At 39.3% G+C, this 19,986-nt stretch overlaps 1 protein-coding gene across 9 annotated transcripts in view; it reads left to right on the forward strand.

Annotated features, from left to right (window-relative positions):
• Positions 1–19,986, forward strand: part of LOC126195384 (triple QxxK/R motif-containing protein-like) — a 52,232-nt gene that overhangs the window by 22,271 nt on the left and 9,975 nt on the right. For all 9 annotated transcript variants that reach the window (XM_049933971.1, XM_049933969.1, XM_049933973.1 and 6 more), the window contains one exon: positions 6,724–6,812. In XM_049933971.1, the coding sequence (XP_049789928.1) occupies positions 6,724–6,812 (89 nt within the window). The remainder of the gene's footprint in view (positions 1–6,723; positions 6,813–19,986) is intronic.

Raw genomic sequence — 19,986 nt, forward strand, 5'->3', positions numbered from 1 at the left:
CTGATCTGATCTGATTCTGAATTAGGTCTCATCTGAAGAAATGAAGAACAGGATCTGAATGTCATGATTACACTTCACTCAGACACCGCCAGCAGAATTCAACAACAAAAATTTTGTCTGGACACTATAGCTCATGCGCAACAGTAACTTTGTAAGGAAAGAGATTGATAATGTCTTGACACCATGATCTCTTTAATTCCCCCTTGCACAGACAAATGCCGCTACAATTTCATTGCACTTTGTTCCAGCCTTTCCTTCACTGGCGCAACCTTTTCTGGTGTTCAAACTCTTTTTGGATAGTTATTGTTTTCATTCTCTGCAGAGCGTCTTTCATGCCACTTCGTCACTAACTTTTGCACTGCAGAGTTTACTGGAGATTTAGTCTTTAATTCTTGTGCAAAAAGCTCTCTACATGTTTTCCACGAATTGCACTTCCCATAGCACTCGACAGTGAATGAATGGTGTTTTACCATGAAAACCATTTTGTGTCACAATCAACTAGTCACTAAACACTTCTGCTCCTCTCACTCACTAAAATGTAATGACAGGGTGAAGCATTCAGAACAGAGCATGTGGGAGATGTGCATCATAATGCCTCATAATCAGGGTTTCCAGCATTTTCTGTGACAGGCAGTTCTCCTGTTCATTAACAAGGGTCAATTCCATTTCTGTCTTATAAACATTTTCTGGGTCAGTTCTGTTTTGTGCCTCCTGTACACGACCTATCACATGTTGTACAGCAATACATAACAAAAAAACAATGAAAATGTATGCATAAAAAGTCTGTATGTCAGTTTAAAAACTATCTAATGGATAAAATATTTCATCAAGAAAATATATCTTTATTTTATTTTTAAATAATTTGTTGTTACTATGTAGACATTTGATGTTATTTGGCAGTGAATTAAATGTTTCAATTTTAGAATACTATACACCTTTCTACATCCAAGTTAATTTTTTGAAATCACAATGGGAGTCAGCCTTCCTTCTTATATTGTGATCATAGTATATTTCATTGGTTTCATAGTGCATTGCATAGGATTGTTAACAATGAAGCTCATAATAAAATATGTGTATTGGTAAGTTATAGTAAGTATCCCAAGTTTTTTTTAGAAAAAATTACAGCAGAGGTTACTGGAGGAATTCTGCACATAATTCAGACAACAGTTTTCTGTGTAAAGAATTTTCTTTTATGTGTGAATTGCTCCAGAAGACAATTCCAGAGCACGTGATAGAGTGGATGTACCTAAAGTAAGTAGACGTTTTAACACTGATGTCTCCAATATGTGAGGCTGTCCTAATGAAGAGCAACTTCTTTATGGTGTGGAGGACATGATGTTCACAGTGAACCCTAAGGCCTAAGAATTTTGCATAGTATACCCTTTGTATTTCCTGACTGTTGTGTACAGTAGCTGTCTCTTGCAAGAAATTGTAATCGGAGCTGAACTTGGTAGTATAAGTTTTGCTCAGGTTTATTGACAGTGAATTTACTTTGAACCAGATTGGGAGATCTGTTATTTATCACAGCACTAGTGTAGTGAGCAAAAATCTTGTTTGTTTTGTGTGACAAAGCTAAGTCATTGTTAGACATGATAAACACCAGCAGACCAAAGACAGATACCTGATGGACTCCGTGGAGTACAGTGCTGCAGTCAGACTCCACCACCTCACTGCTCTGCAGCTCTCATCCAAAATGTTGTCAAAGTTTTCAAGGTACCTCATAATTCTAGAATACAGTTCTTTCTTGAGAATTTTCACGAGCATGGTCAATTGAGAGATGGGGCAATAGTTTGTGACTTGTCTCTCCCTTTTGTGGAGAGGCTTCATTACAGCAAGCATCAGTATGAGCAAGAAGACACTCTGATTCATAGAAACATTATAAATGTGGGGCCACAACTTTCCATAATTGATCTGAGCAAGCTTCTAGAAGTGGCAGTGGTTTTCTTTACTTCATTTCTAATTTGAGGAATAGGCTTATCTCACATAAGTAATTTCAGTGCACTTTCTAAGAGGCGACTGCAGCCTATTTGCTGAGCAGTACTTAAAAAATAGGCACTGGAGATTTTTGCAATTAGTTCTCAGTTGCTTATATGTTTATTATCAATATTTACAATAATGTCTTTGGTTTTAGTGGCAGAGTTGGCACATGTCTCAATATATGCCGGATTGCTTTTGATTTTATTACAGGATTGGTTGATATTGGAGCTAAAATGTAATTTTTTGTTGTGTGATTACTTTGCTTGATATGTCATAATCTTCTTCTTTTGCTTGTGCCTCTGTCCCACATCAGCACAGGACCAGCGTGGTTAGGAATGGGTGTGGCATGGTTCCCTTCCTGTCACCACTCCATTACCACTGACAGTTTTAATTTTCATTTGCAAGATATTTTTAGTCCCTTTGTGATCTGTGCTCGGGCATGTTTTAAAGGCCTTCATTGTTTCTTCATTTATTGGTCTGACTACTTTCCATTGGTGCTCAGTTTTATTCTGGCAAATATTCGAATTATGAATAGTAAATCTCACCACCATGGTCAGAGAGACAATTCAATATTTTACTAATAATGTTATGGCCCACCTTCCCTCTGTTTTATGAAAATGTTGTGGATTAGGCTGCTTGAGTGTGGAGTTACTCTAATGGGAAAATTGACTAGTGAAGCTGCAGAGTGAAAATCTCATTCTGGAAAATTGTAGTTGTACATCAGTTATTCCAGATCTATCTCCCCACCACTGTGTTAGGAAATTTACATTGGAATCCCCAAGTACTTTGACACCTGTTTTGCATTTAAATAGGTGCAGTAGAAGTGATGCAAGCTGCTTCAAAAAGAGGCAGATTTTCCAAAGGCTCTCTCTATATATCTACAGTTAAAAAGGTAGAATTATTTACAGTAAGTTCAGTGGCACATGCTTCAAAATGTTGCTCCATACAAAAATCGTGTACATCAGTTGCCTTACACTTGGCACAGTTCTTATGAAAAATTGCAAAACTACCTCATGCCCTTTGTTTTCTGCAGTATTATAATGTCAGACTGTAATCTGGTATTAAAAGTCTTTCCATTCCAGAGCAGAAAAGATGCTCCCACAGTTGTGCACATTGATTGTGAGTTCATTTAACCTGTTACACGGAATTGTAATATGTTGTTGTTGTGGTCTTCAGTCTTTATCTCCAAGTAACTACTGCAACCTACATCCTTCTGAATCTGCTTAGTGTATTCATCTCTTGGTCTCCCTCTATGGTTTTTATCTTCCACCTCCAGTACTAAACTGGTGATCCCTTGATGCCTCAGAACATGTCCTACCAACTGATCCTTTCTTCTAATCAAGTTGCACCACAAATTCTTCTTCTCCCCAGTTCTATTCAGTACCTCCTCATTAGTTATGTGATCTACCCATCTAATCTTCAGCATTCTTCTGTAGCACCACATTTTGAAAGCTTCTATTCTCTTCTTGTCTAAACTAGTTATCTTCCATTTTTCACTTCCATACGTGGCTTCTAATAAACTAGTGGAAAATTGCCAGTTGATGCTTTACAGAAACAGTTTTGGTGTTTTATCTAATAAAGAACTAGTGGCCGATGAGTTCAGGGATGCAGTTTTGTTCTGTGATTTCAGAAACCACTTGTTTATGTAGTCTGTCTATATGCAGTGCGATAATTTGGTTCACACATGTTCCACAGCCATAATAAATTTCTTGAAAGAAATAAGTTTCCTGTGTCAGCTGTTCACCATTCCCATTTTATTTTTATTTTGTGTACTGTGACATTTTAGCTGTGTAGCTATTCTCAAGCAACTGTGTGCCTATCAGAAAAAATTAATATAATTAGAATACAAAGTATATGACAACTATAGGTTATAGTCACCAGAACAAAATCAGACCAAAGAGTAAAAAGAGAACTTGCAGTGTTTAATCCACTAACTACATATGTTCTGATTTTAAACATGGCTGCAGCAGCAACTGTTAAAATTCTTCACAATAAAGGATGACAGCCAGACACAGTTGCAGGATAGAATTTTTTTATTAAAATTCTTGACCACGGTTTCGGTACATATAAACATACCTTCATCAGAAGTAAAACTTCCTGAACAGAAAGACACATTCAATAGAAAAGCCATATCAACGAAAGTGAGAAACAGAAGCTTAAGTAACAGTGAAATTACTAAAGTAATACAGGCACAAAATCTTTAGTACTTACTAAAATTACATCATGCCATGGAGAATAATAAAATAATTATGCCAAAGGCGTCGTCAGTAATTTAAAACATCATCTCCATTTATACGACATGTGTAATGGGCACAAGATCATAGCGAACAGTTTAACATCGTTGCTTCGCCTATGAACTATTGAGACACGAGTGTGAAAGCACTACGGCAGACTGTTTCGCCGCGAGAGGGCACTTGCATGTGCAAGACTCGCGTATATTAAAATCCATAAATACATACATAAGCGCATCAAAAAATATTAAAGGTTGTGTTAATTCAAACTCTGTCTTAATAATAAAACGTATCAGGCCAATTAAAGACACTTATGTAAAATAAAAATAAGTGTCTTTAATTGGCCTGATACGTTTTATTATTAAGACAGAGTTTGAATTAACACAACCTTTAATATTTTTTGATGCGCTTATGTATGTATTTATGGATTTTAATATACGCGAGTCTTGCACATGCAAGTGCCCTCTCGCGGCGAAACAGTCTGCCGTAGTGCTTTCACACTCGTGTCTCAATAGTTCATAGGCGAAGCAACGATGTTAAACTGTTCGCTATGATCTTGTGCCCATTACACATGTCGTATAAATGGAGATGATGTTTTAAATTACTGACGACGCCTTTGGCATAATTATTTTATTATTCTCCATGGCATGATGTAATTTTAGTAAGTACTAAAGATTTTGTGCCTGTATTACTTTAGTAATTTCACTGTTACTTAAGCTTCTGTTTCTCACTTTCGTTGATATGGTTTTTCTATTGAATGTGTCTTTCTGTTCAGGAAGTTTTACTTCTGATGAAGGTATGTTTATATGTACCGAAACCGTGGTCAAGAATTTTAATAAAAAAATTCTATCCTGCAACTGTGTCTGGCTGTCATCCTTTATTGTGAAGGACATATGTTCTGGTTGACAGTCCTATAATTCCATGGACAGTCCATAGCTGGTTTGATATACGATAAAAATTAAACACTATGAAGTACAGTTAAAAATAGTAAGTAGGCAGTAGATGAAAATGTTGTGTAATAAAATGGTTTACCACATTACCAGGCTTGAGAGCAGTAGCCATGATATTTAGTTCAGTACAAACAGTGGCACACAGCCAAGCCATTTACTAGTGGGAGGAAGCACCGAACTGTGGACAGTGGCACATTGTTGCAGACAAGTCAAAGATAAACATGTGTTACCAGGTACATTCTATGTGTGGTCCATGTTATCTATTTAATATCTCCACTGCAAGAGTTGTGTTACATGGGCTCAGCTGCTCACAGCAATGGGATGAGAAAGCAGCAATGACTCAATCATAAATAATACTTTTTATTAGTAAACTTTCTTTCACACGTAGCTACTTTATGTATACCTAACCCGCTGTGGACTGTTGAGTTTGTAGATATCATTATTGGTGTTCCTTCCGAGTACCATTTATAATGAACTTGGCATTGTTTACAGATACACATTTGTATCGGGAGCTGATGTAAAAATTTAAGATATTAATATGAATTTTCTCTTATTTTGTGTACAAGGATTAAAACTGATACTATTGAGATATAAGTTGTTCCAGTTATACCATTTTTGTGATAATTATTACATGCAGTTTGCAACAATAAAATGAAATAAGACACTGTAAAGATTGCCACCTTCCTTCATAAAACAGAGACATTAGGAACATCAACATAAAATGACATTAGCATAAAATGATAAAAAACTTATCTACACATGACATTGTTTTCATGGCATTTGAGTTTGACATTGACACTGCAGTGCCAGAGACACTGGTATAGGCTGTGTATTCAAATACAGAGATAAGTAAACAGGCAGAATACAGTGCTGCGGTTGGCAACGCCTATATAAGACCCTACATTCTCCAATGAAGCATACTTGTTAACAAGTTTTTATGGCTACAGTTTTACACTTTCATCCCATAAGAAAAGTAGAAACATGATAGAGTGTTATTAGTTAAAGAAGGTAGGACAATTAGGATTTTTGTCCCAATGATAAGATCATTAGAGATGGAGCACAAGTTTGGATTGGGGAAGTATACTGGCTGTGTTTTTTTCAAAGGAACTATTCTGTGATTGCCTTAAGCAATTTAAGGAAACCACAGAAAATCGAAATATATGTGGTCACTCAGGGGTGTGAATAATCATCCTCCTGAGTACAGGTCCAGTGTCTTACCCCTGTGTTGCCTCACTCCATGTTATTAGCTGAGTAAAGTGTGATGTCATTAGCAATATATTAGTTTCTTGGATTTATATTAGGGTCAGATAACAGAAAATCCATTATAATTAGACAAGCTTACTGTTACAAATGAGTACAGAAGTGATATCATGCAGAGATCTAACATTTAAAGATTTCATTTGGGTTGAGACAATAAAATACAGCATTTTAGATAGTAGTGGTGTGGTTACACCAGAATGTGTCTATTAGTTATGGAGCTTTACTTGTGAGAATAGATAACTTTGGGCTACTTTCACCATTAATACAGCAGATGCACAACTATAGAACAATACTTTGTTTTACAGCAAGACAAGACTCCAAAAAGAGCAAGGAGATAATGAGAGAGACAAAGCACAGGGCAGAAAAGAAGGAAAATGCTCCTGCACAGTATAAGGTAAGAGAGCCATCAGTGTTTATACATAGGAGCAGGATGTTTCCTAAAGTCAGAGTTGTACAAATCTCAGCCTTTATTCTCAATTCAAAAAGAAATATTCTAAGTTGCTGGTCTATCTCTTTTTCCTCCAGCATTGTAATAGTCATCATCATCATCATCATCATCATCATCATCAAACAGTAGAAAACTGCTTAAATCCAGTTTAATTCTGTATTTTTTTTAATGCATAGTAATACAACTGCAGATCACATTCACTCAGCACTCTAGATGTAAGGGGTAAAACCCTAACAATATGGTTATTATATGTCAGTACAGCAACTGACTGTGGTCCATGTTACTTCTGGTACAAGGGTTATCTTTGGATTACTCTCAGTCTTGAGTTATCTGTGTTTGTTTATGAATGTGTAGTTCCATTACTAGAAATAAAAAGTAATTCTGTACACTTTAGTTTTGTGAACATTGTTTTATGTGGAATGTGTGCATTATGCATATGATATGTGACCCTGACAGTAGAGAAACAAGTATAAGTGCGAACAGTTTATTTTGTGGATAGTTAAATAGATCACTGCACCAATAACAGATACTCACAAGAAGTTGTGCATCATTAATGATGAGACTGGAGATATTTGCAACAAAATCCAGGTTTTTGAGCTCTTCGTTCCTGCAGTGGAAAAAAAGTGAATGCACTCTGATGCAAAGAGCTGAATTCTACTGAGCGAGGTGGCGCAGTGGTTAGTACACTGGACTCGCATTCGGGAGGACGACGGTTCAATCCCGCGTCCGGCCATCCTGATTTAGGTTTTCCGTGATTTCCCTAAATCGCTCCAGGCAAATGCCGGGATGGTTCCTCTGAAAGGGCACGGCCGACTTCCTTCCCTAATCCGATGAGACCGATGACCTCGCTGTTTGGTCTCTTCCCCCAAAAACCAACCAACCAACCAGCTGAATCCTAAAACAGATCTCGACCCCACATCAATTCTGTGAATGCAGGGAACAGTGCCAATGTGCACCACCATGTGTTTGATCTTTTCACTATGCCAAGAAGTGATGTTAAGCCAGATCTGAAAATATTGATTATTCCAATGTTTTCTTCCGGGTTGTGACTGCCCTCAAGATCAATAATCTGCCTGTCAGTCAGTTCTTCTGTACCACATTTGCAGTTATGACCCCACTGGTTATGCTCGACCATCCATGAATCTGGTTTGTGATCACGGGAAATATTTTCAAAAACCAGTCATGAACAATTTATGCTAGTGATCAGCAATTTACATCAGCAGGCAACAGCATTGGTGTCGAACACTATTGTGCACTCACCATATCATCAAGTTTACAATGGTTTAGAAATTGAATTAATTTCTTGCTGCACCAAATTGTCAGACCAAAGGGTCAGAGAAGTGGTTTACAAGAAAAAAAAAAAAAAAAAAAAAAAAACAGTGACAGAAACCATTCTGGATTTTGGTGGCAGCTACGAGGTACGATAGACACAATTACAGTTTTGGACAATTTGCTGTAGCATATTTGGCATAGTAGCTGCCGTAACAATTGAAAATAGCATTGGTAGTGCCTGGTGATTCATCAACAGACACGTTTCTAAGACTGGCCAATAGAATATACACAAAATTAGAGTTGCTATGACATTTTTGGCAGATGATGTGCCAGCTGACCCCACTAGGTGAAGCTGAACTCACCCGAAGAGACGACACTGGACTGTGCAGCCATCATGCCCCACCACCCACCAAGCTTTTCCAAAGAGATCCGGAATTCATGAACTGCAATTGAGATGCTGGCCAGATATCTTCGAGCGCAGCAGCACGGGGAGAATATAGCGGAACAGCTATGATCTCAACACAATGCAGTCCTATACCACCAAGATTACTGATGATATGGGGACAACATTAATAATATTTTCTGATACTACAAGCATTTCAGTCCAGCTGCATCAAAATGCACAAAACTAGTCACCTACCAGATGACTAATGTGATCTGGATTAGGTGCGACAGATTGCAAGTTGAACAAGAAATGCCGGCAGTCAGGGACATGAGATAAACAACAGATGGAATCGGCAGGCAGAGTAAACAAACTGCACCACAACAGTTGGTATGTCCACGGCAGCAGTATGATAACTAAACGAGCTCTAAGAACACTACAGCCAACGATGCACTCCATTGCATCACACCTGTTGTACATTGATTGGATGAAATAAATGTTCCATATGCATTGAACTTGTACTCATCTATGTAACTCATAGGTATGATCTTGTAGAACAGATGTTGCCCTTATGGCAGCCAAACGCAAAGTGAGCACTACTTGCTCTTGAAGCCCCTTCCTAACTCCCTGCCTTAGTTCACATCTACCAGGTACCTGGGGGTGTGTTCTCTACACCATATACAATAAAATATACATTGAGGTGACAAAAGTAATGGGATACCTTGTAATAGTGTGTCGGACCTCTTTTTGCTTGGTGTGGTGCAGTAACTTGACTTGGCATGGACTCAACAAGTCACTGGAAGCCCCTGCAGGGAAATATTGAGTGATGCTGCCTCTATAGCTGTCCATAATAATAAAAGTGTTGCCCATGCTGGATTTTATGCATGAACTGATCTCGATTATGTTTGATGGGATTCATATTGGCTGACATGGGAAGCCAAATCAAATCATTCGCTCGAATTGTCCATAATGTTCTTCAAACCAACTGCGTGTAATTGTGCCTGGTGACATGGCATATTGTCATCCATGAAAAGTCCATCTTTGTGGGAACATGAAGTCCATGAATGGCTGCAAATTGTCTCCAAGTAGCCGAACATAACCAGAACCAAGTCCTTTCCATGGAAACACAGCCTGCACCATTATGGAGCCACTGCCAGCTTTCAGTTCTTTGTTGACAACTTGAGTCTATGGCTTCGTGGGGTCTGTGCCACACTCAAACCCTATCATCAGCACTTACCAACTGAAATCGGGAGTTGTTTGAACAGGCCACAGTTTTGCAGGTGTTTAGGGCCCAACTGATATGGTCACGAGTTCAGGGGAGGTGCTGCAGGTGGTCTTGTACTGTTAGGAAAGGCACTTGTATCAGTTGTCTGATGCCATTGCCCACTGATGCCAAATTTTGTTGCACTGTCCGAACACATACATTCCTTGTACATCACAAGTTGATTTCAGTGGGTATTTCATGCAGTGTTGCTTGTCTGTTACCACTGATACATCTACACAAACACCGCTGCTTTCGATCGCTAACTGAAGGCTGTCGGTCACTGCATTGCCTGTGGTAAGAGGTAATGCTTGAAAATTTGGTATTCTTGGCACACTCTTGACACTGTGGATCTCAGAATATAGGATTCACTAACAATTTCCGAAATGGAAATGTGTCTAGCACCAACTGCCATTCCACATTCAGAGTCTGTTAACTCCCGTCGTGCGGCCATAATCACATCAGAAGTGTTTTCACATGAATCACCTGAGTACAAATGACTGCCTGCCTATGCACTGCCGTTTTGTACCTTGCGTGCGTGATACTACTGCCATCATATAGTGGAGATGCTGAGTCGCAGAAAGGCACAACAATAAGACTGTCAGAAATTTAGCTTTCGGCCCACAAGGCCTTTGTCAAAAGTAGACAACGGACGGACACACACACACACACACACACACACACACACACACACACACACATGACTGAAGTCTGTTTGTGTGTATGTGTGTGTGTGTGTGGGGGGGGGGGGGGTGTCTACTTTTGGCAAAGACCTTGTTGGCCGAAATCTAACTTTCTGGCAATCCTGTTGTTGTGCCTTTCTGTGACTCAGCATCTCTGCTATGCTACGTGGTGAGTAGCAACTATCCTTTTCATTATATTGTTACATTTCATCTTGGATACAACTGTCATCTGTATATGTGCATATCACTATTCCGTGACTTTTGTCACCTCAGTGTATTTCTGACCATATACTGAACTGTGTTTTAATGATGGCTCTGACTTTTTCTGTCACTGTTAATCCCACCCATCCTGAAATTTTGATGTGAATAAAATGAATAGCAGTATTTTAACAGACGGGTGCTGCCCATAATATAAGTAATGTTGAAACAAGAAATAAAGTGATATTATAAGTAGTAACATCTTCAGCTTTTGTAGTCCTTTCTTCCTCAGTTGCATGTAATATTACAGTGTATTGTTATTTTTACTTGTTGACTGTCTTTCATTATATGTAGTTAGACAGCAGTTGATCTAAATCTCCTGGTTTCACATCATCCTCACTGTTCCCAATTGTTGCATCTGATTTCACTTGGAAAGATTTCATCATTTTCTACATTATTAAAGAAAAAAAATTGCTACATCTTCACATGAATCGCTGTCAACTTTACCATTAAGTATGTGCATTAATCCCTGATACTTTCACTCTCAACCATACATTCAAATTACTTGGCTGCTGAAAATATGCATCTTTACCTTGCTCTAACATATAACTTGACTTGCTAGCTGTCCTCTTTATCTTACCCCTATCTTGCCATTCAATCTTATGCATTTGCTTGAGTTACTTTCTCTCTCTGACTTCAGCTTGTTTTCATCACTTCCTACCATACACAAAGTACTTCCCATTGATTTGACATTCTTCTGAACTTCAGTTTCTTGATCTTTTATATTCAGTTTAATTTCATTTAATTGACCATTCATTTTCACCAAAGCTTGCAGAATTAAATTTACAGGATCCATATTTGTTTCAGAATTATTTAGTGCAGCTTCACAGATTTCAGTATCTGAAAATTTACAGACAATGACAACTTCATTAACACAATCTTCCCCTGTTTATTTGTTTTTAAATTCTCACTAAACACAACACAAGACACGAAACACACTTCTACCTAAGACAGTTCATTGTGCATCATTTATACTCATCTGTTGAAGTCCTGCTGCTTCCCAAAAGATTTATGGTGGAGCCGGTGAGCTGCTGTGCTGCTGTCACCACCACACAGTCAATGCTACCATTTGCAGGGTTTCTCGCGATGCGGTGTGGACTGTTACTGCTGCTCGTTGGCACTGTATGGTTATGCTGGCAGTTTATCCACAGCAAACCTACTGTGGCTTGCGATGTCACTTCCTAAGTCGTTTGGACTTCAAAATGACCATTATGCATTTCTCATCATCTGAATACTCTTTTGATTTTGCTCATTAAACAATCACAACTAATGGTTTGTCTGCAGATTCTTCAGACAGGTCCCTGACAGACAGGCACCCATATTATTAAGTTTGTACACAATCTTTTTTTTTCCCCATTTGAAAAATATTTGTGATTGTTACCAATAAGTTCAACATGCACTGGACACATTTATTCAGCTTATAGGTAAGATGTTTCCAGAATGAAATTTTCACTCTGCGGTGGAATGTGCACTGATATGAAACTTCGTGGCAGATTAAAACTGTGTACCACAATGAGACTTGAACTCAAGACCTTTGCCTTTTGTGGGCAAGTGCCCCCTACCAACTGAGCTACCCAAGCGTAGCTCATGATCCATCCTCACAGCTTCACTTCCGGAGGTACTTCACCTCCTGCCTTCCAAACGTTTCACAAGCTCTTTTGCAAAACTTGCAGGACTGGCACTCATGAAAGAAAGGATATTTCAGAGACATGGCTTAGCCATTGCCTGGGGGATGTTTCACAAAGAAAGTTTCACTCTGCAGCAGAGTTTCACACAGCAGAGCATACACAGCAGGCTCTAGGTTCTGAGATTGTGGCCATGTGTGTGTGAGCTGTGCTTGTGTGAATGCGTGTTTTCTGCTGCAGAAGAACTTTGTCCAAAAGGTTTTAATATTTCAGCAGTCCATTTCATTGTGCCTGTGTGTGGCTCAACGCTGTACCTATATGGTGAGTAGCAGCCTATCATTTCTACATTGCTGCTGATTCCTCGTGGACTTTCTATTGTACAAGGTGTACAACTTTGCTTCCGCCGTTTGCCGATAGGTGGTGACAACGGTAAGTAGCGGTCGAAAGAAACAGATTGCAGACGTTACGCAGTTCGGTCAACATAACCTCATTCAAACATTAGTCGATTTGTGTCTGCATCATAAAGTTGTTCTTTATTGAAAATGTCAATTTATGAGCCTAATTCTCGTCATTTGCGGGAGGTGTTACTGTTATGTTTCAGTATGAAGAAAACAGTGTCTGAGTCTCATAAAATGCTCTCAAGTACGTATGTTAAGGGCGCTATTAGTGAAAGAACGTGTCATGAGTGGTTTCAATACTTCAGGAACGGCGATTTTAACGTCATAGACCGGCATGGTGGTGGAAGAGAGAATGTTTTCGAAGATGCAAAATTGGAGACTTTGTTGTGTGAAGACTCACGTCAAAGTCAAGAAGAATTGGTAAAATTAGTGGGAGTGACACAGTAAGCCATTTCAAAACGTCTCAAGGCTATGGGCATGATTAAGAAAGAAGGCTGAAACCAAGAGACATTGAACGGTGTTTGTGAACAGTTGCTTCAGGGGCAAAAATGGAAGGGCTTTGTGCACCGCATTGTGACTGGGGACGAAACATGGGTTCATTACCATAACCCTAAATGCAAAATATCATGGGGCCATGCTTCCACGTCGACAGCCAAGCCGAATATACACGGCTCCAAGATCATGCTCTGCATTTGGTGGGACCAGCTCAGCGTCGTGTACTATGAGGTGTTAAAACCAAGTGAAACAATCGCAGGTGCTCGTTATCGAACGCAATTAATGCATCTGAGTAGAACATTAAAAGACAAACCGTCGCAATACAGCGAGAGGCACGATGAAGTGATTTTGCAGCACGACAGCGCTCGAACCCATGTTGCAAAAGAGGTCAAAATGTTCTTGGAAATGTTAAAATGGGAAGTCTTACCACTCCCGCTGTATTCTCCAGACGTTGCTCACTCTGATTATCACCTGTTTAGATCAAAGGTGCATGGCCTGGTTGACCAACACTTCCGATCTCATGAAGAAGTCACAAATTGGATCGATTCGTGGATCGCTTCAAAAGATGAACAATTTTTTCGACATGTGATTGGTACGCTGCCCGAAAGATGGGAGAAAGTTGTGACCAGCGATGGAAAATACTTTGAATGATACATGTGTAACCAATTTGTTTTATTAAAGCCTCAGCCGGCCGGAGTGGCCGTGCGGTTCTAGGCGCTACAGTCTGGAGCCGAGCAACCGCTACGGTCGCAGGTTCGAATCCTGCCTCGGGCATGGATGTGTGTGAAGTCCTTAGATTAGTTAGGTTTAATTAGTTCTAAGTTCTAGGCGACTAATGACCTCAGAAGTTAAGTTGCATAGTGCTCAGATCCATTTGAACCATTTTGAAAGCCTCAGATGTTGGGTAAAAAACGGCGGAAGCAAAGTTGTACATATTGTAGCAACCCACTTTTTTAAGCTCAAATATTAGGATCTGACACAGCTTGAAGAATCTTCATTCTGACCCCATTCAAACTCATTCGTATGTTGATATTGCACTGTTTGATACTGACATTGAATAGTGACACTTGCATTAATCCAGGGTGTTATCGTCCCGGGACAACCGGTAAAGGTTCAAATGGCTCTGAGCACTATGGGACTTAACTTCTGAAGGTCATCAGTCCCCTAGAACTTAGAACTATTTAAACCTAACTAACCTAAGGACGTCACACACACCCATGCCCGAGGCAGGATTCGAACCAGCGGTCGCGCGGTTCCAGACTGTAGCGCCTAGAACCGCTCGGCCAACCGGTCGGGAGTTTTTTCATCCAGGAGAAAATCGGAAAAAACACAGGAAATTTTTAGTGTTGTAGTTTTCAGTTAAATTTTTGTAATTTTCTCTGGTAAGAACTTATAATATAACAAAGAACCGGTAATTGTATCCTGCTACTGCAGAATAATATCGCAGCAATAAAACACACGAGAGAAAAAAATAAAAGTTAAGTTGCAAAGGAAATGCGCCATTTACAATAAAACGCAGTGCACATACAAGCGTCTGCCAACTGCAAAATGTGTGAAAGGCTTTGGGACAAAGACTATGCAATACTTGATAAGTACAGACTGCTTCCAATGAGCGTGGCGTTACAACTTTACATTAGGTTCGTTTTAGCAGTTGAGTCGCGTATGAGCAGTACCTTTTCGCGCTTCTGGCTATTGTTTGACATATCGGCATTAGGCCGGTATTACACTATCAAATTTCTTTGTCCAATATCTTTGTCAAAGATATTTGATAGTGTAATAGGGATCTTTGACAAATGTCGTCCAATATTTGATCAAATCTAGGCCGAGGCCGTATATTTGATCAAAGAAATCGCTTGTCTTCTGTTCACTGCAATGCGATATGTTACCACGCGGAGCGCTAGCATCGCTGCAGCATTCTGTCGTCTGTAGTGTTTTTATAACCATTGCCGGTAAATACAATTGGTGTGCGCCGACAACTACAGAATTAATAGAGATGTCTGAAGCTGATGAGGCGCTTTACAACGTGAGGCACCCTGAATACAAAAATAGATTAAGAAGATTGGAGACCTAACCTGACCTGATCTAACCTAACCTAACCTAACATAACCCTCTCCTGTAGCAAGGAATCGGAGTGTTATAGTGAGCCTGTCTTCTGAAGATGTAGCAGTTCTTAGGTGAAAATTGTGCTTTGTGATATGAGGATACACTTCATTGAGCACATACAGAAATGTATGCTCATCCATTCTTAAGTAATTGATGTACGACTTGACGACTTCCACTGTAAGCTCACGTAACAAGTTTTGTTGAATGCTTTTATCGTGTCGTCGTAAAACCCACGGCTTCACCAAGATTAGATTAGTTTTCGTTCCATAGATCCGTGCTGAGGAGATCCTCGTGGATGTGGAACATGTCGATTTTTTTTAAGCTGAAATAAAAATACTAATAGTATGAATAAATACATCATTTGTTTCTATTAAAAATTTCGCCAATGGAGTAGAAGGAGTTGGCCAGTAGTAAGTCTTTCAGGCTCCTTTTAAACTGATCTTTATTTCTAACTAAATTTTTTATGTTTCCTGGCAAATTATTGAAGATGAGTGTTCCTGAGTAGTGGACCCCTTTTTGAACTAAAGTAAGTGCTTTTAAGTCCTTGTGCAGATCATTTTTGTTCCTGGTATTGTATGTATGAACTGAGTTGTTTGTTGGAAAAAGAGATATATTATTTACGACAAATTTTATTAAGAAGTAAATATACTGAGAGGCAGTAGTTAGTATATCCAGTTTTTTGAAGAGGTTTCTGCAGGAGGCCCGTGAATTTACTCCACAAATAATACGTATTACACGCTTTTGGACCTTGAAAACTTTTGTTTGACTTCAAGATTTACCCCAAAATATTATCCCATATGACATTATGGAATGAAAGTATGCAAGCTTTTTCATTTTTATGTTGCCTATGTCTGCTAACACTCGAATTGCAAATACAGATTTGTTAAGGCGTTTCTGCAGTTCTGTGGTGTGCTCCTCCCAACTGAATTTATTATCAAGTTGTAATCCCAGGACTTTTAAGACTGTCAACCTCGTATGTATGGTTCCACTTTTTCCCCCCACTTTTTTTCCGCATGTGCACACAATGCAATTGGAGTACGTAGAACTGCTGCGGTTAATAAGTTGTTGTCAGCCATCTTGAACTTTGACGAAAAATTTGATGACAGTGTAATACCCCTTCTAGCGCTACGTCAAAGATCTTTGTCAAATATATTGGACGGAATATTGGATCACATCTTTGATCAAATCTTTGACAAAGAAATTTGATAGTGTAATACCGGCCTTAGCAACAGGCAGTTAGATGCTACCCGGAAATCTTATTACTGGCGCGCCACGTGATACAGTACGTGTTTTCAGTGATTTTATTGTCCTATAAGATTACAAGTCTCATGTCAAATGAAAACAAAACGGATTTCTGTGGCCGGGAATTACCAAGTGAATTAAAATGTATTCACATAATTACAGAAGGCTAAAGTATGTTATTAATTTCAGTTTTCTGATTTTATTTTATTTCCGCGTTTTTTGGAGTCAGATATGAGTCGCCTTGCAGAACAATGAAGTTATTTTTGTCTGTGTGCTAAAGAAATTTGGCTTTTATTAAACTTTTTCGCAGAGGCACGCAATTTATTTGAAAAGAAGTGTTTGTTCCACACTATGGGCTAGTTTCAACTGTTCCCTGAATTTCAAATGCACGTTTTCATCTTGTGGCACGTATGTCATTATGCCATGATAAAGAACCAAACATGAGATAATACAGTACTGGCACTCAAAGAAAATTTACATCCCGAAAAGCTCAATATCAGGTTGGTGCCTATTTCTTTGTGACGTGGACAGCTGCAGTTCACACGTAAAAAGGACGAGCAGAGGAGCAACACAGCTTGGAATGTGATTTAATTTTTAAGCAGAATGTCATAATACAGTACTAGACGAAAACCGCAAACTAGCTAACTTACTATTGTAATTAAAAACAAGAATGATGAAAATTCATGACTTAACTGCAGGGTAATATTTTTTCATAATCTTTGTTTAACGTAAGAAATTATTGAAGGATTTCAGCGTATATGATATTGAAGCCACTGAAGATATTACAATCAATCTGGTAATATCGTAGCACCTTCATTATCTGAATGCGAGAAATACATTTCAGTTTTGGAAGTGTCACCTGCTACGTTGATGACGATCCTGTCAACAACAGAATCCACGAAGCCAACAGGCGTAGCATTTTTTCTTCTTTCATGACGAGCCGTTTTATATCCCGCCAGGGTTCGGCAGTGGAGTGTGTAAAAGCTACGTGCGTTAGTTGGTTAGTTCCAGTACGTCTTGCAGCTTAAGCCTTGCTACTTTTCGGGCCACATCCCGCAGCTTTGTTCCAGATCAGATCTGTTGGGTTCATATTGTAATGTTACAGTAGCAAATGTAAAAACGCAGCATTTGTATGTGTACGTTTACACTGCCTGCGATGCGATGCGACGCGACGCGACGCGAAGCATAATGGCCAAAGCGATGCAATACGATGGAGCGTTCACATTGCACACGATACAGCGTAAATTCTGTTTTATTAGAAAACAGTGCTCTGAGAAATCAACGCAGTCGTGAATGGGTGCATGAAATCAACAAGGAGAGGAGGGCTTTAGGAGAATTTCATCGTTTGTACAGTGACTTGAGAAAAGATGAGGATAAATTTTGGAGTTATCCAGAATGAGTACAGAGACATTTGATTATATAGTGCCGTCTGTTTCAAATAGAGTACAGAAGCAAAACACAAATTTCAGAATGGCTATTACCCCTGAAAAAGTTATGATCACCATTAGGTAAGTACAATATTAAGTTTACAGCAATCATTTCATTATGAAAAATTTACAAATTGTGATAGATTCAAACTTTCTTTTAATAAATTTTGACATAGTTGACAATGAGAAGTAAAATACATCACAGTTCACTCACTTAAGTATCAAAGTTTTCAGAATTTTGGTGGCTTGAAATAACAATGTCATCAGGTTCATTTCCAGAAATGACTATTTCATTCTGCGGATTTCCAGCAATTACGATTTCAACTGGATTTTCAGGTGCATAGGGTGACATCAACGAATGTGCGGTGGAAGTGGTTGATTGTTCCAATTCTTCCAAAAGAACCTGCTGAATTTTTATCCTGGCTCTCAACTGAGCTGCTGGTGATAGTTTTCGCATTGCTGGCAGCAAACTCACTACAAAATGATAGCTGTCATCTTGCGTTTCTGATTTCGACATTTGTTGCTCAGTTAGCTTCAACTTTTGCTTCTCTATATTTAGCAACTCAGAGTTTGTCGATTTCGTGGATCTCTTGTTTTGGTTTGTGTGTAGGGTGGGTGAGGGAGGAGGCATCGAAACGCTACCCTCTGAACTTACAGACAGTCTTGAAGACCTGGCTTGGTTGGTTTCATCAGGTGAAACACTCTTGTTTCTCTGTAAGAGCTGGTGAAAATGGTACGTCGTCGTGTGCGTCGTCGTGTTGCGATGCTGTTCTTTTACTGTGATGAACATCAGTCTTGGTCTTCCGTGGCGTCATTATGTCAGTCAGGAATGTCATTAGCTCGTACAACGGCCAATTGGATTGGAAATGCGGCATGCCACCTTCGTCTCCTGAACGTTCAGCACGAGGTTTTTTGAGTTCAGAGCGGAAAGTGTCACGTAGGTGCTTCCATTTATTCTTCAGTACCTCGCCTGAAAATATAGACGTGAAACTCCAAAGTGACAGAGCAAACAGTAGTGCTTCAAGAAGAGCGAGGAGTGTCAGAGAGGCCTTCAAAAACTATGTCAACAGTCATTAACGCAAATATATTTCATGTCGAAATTATCAAATACTGTAACTATTGTGAACGTCATTTCAGCCGGCCGCTGGTGGCCGAGCGGTTCTGGCGCTACAGTCTGGAAACGCGCGACCGCTACGGTCGCAGGTTCGAATCCTGCCTCGGGCATGGATGTGTGTGTTGTCCTTAGGTTAGTTAGGTTTAAGTAGTTCTAAGTTCTAGGGGACTTATGACCTCAGTAGTTGAGTCCCATAGTGCTCAGAGCCATTTTTTTTTGAACGTCATTTCATTATCAAAATACTGTAATAGTATCTATACACAATTAAAATTAGAAAATAAACGAAGTTGTTTGTGTTACTTATTTCTTGGAGTCTTGTAGCTATTTATTTTACTTTTTTGTACTTACTGTCTGTTCCACAATTTTCAGCTATTTCATTCCATGCTTGACGAACAAAATCCCTATTGTGGTAATATTTATTTTTCTGCTCCCACAACACGGAGCGTTCACGCACACTGTTAATTAGTCTTTCGATGTCCATTGCAAGCAGCGCGCGGAACGCAAACTCGGTTGCGACTACAGCAGAGTCATCGCATCGCACCGCATCACATCGCTCGGCCCAGCCTGCAGTCTAAACGGGAACCGCTCTGTTGCCACTGTTAAACCAAGCCTGCCCATTGTCACGCGATTTCAGCGCTTCATCGCTCCGCTCGGCTCGGCATCGCATCGCGGGCAGTGTAAATTTAGCCCTAGATGTGCTCGATGCTGTGAAAATGATTGTTTTTCACGATTCTACGATACTTATCTACCTCTGTGGTACAAACAATGGACATAGCCCAAATAAAGAGGATTTGGTTTTTAATTTTTGCCTTAAAAAATTAAACTTATGTTTTCTTAATTTAAAAAACTTTTACGAGCAG

Source organism: Schistocerca nitens, chromosome 7, assembly GCF_023898315.1.
Source record: "Schistocerca nitens isolate TAMUIC-IGC-003100 chromosome 7, iqSchNite1.1, whole genome shotgun sequence".
NCBI lineage: Eukaryota > Metazoa > Arthropoda > Insecta > Orthoptera > Acrididae > Schistocerca > Schistocerca nitens.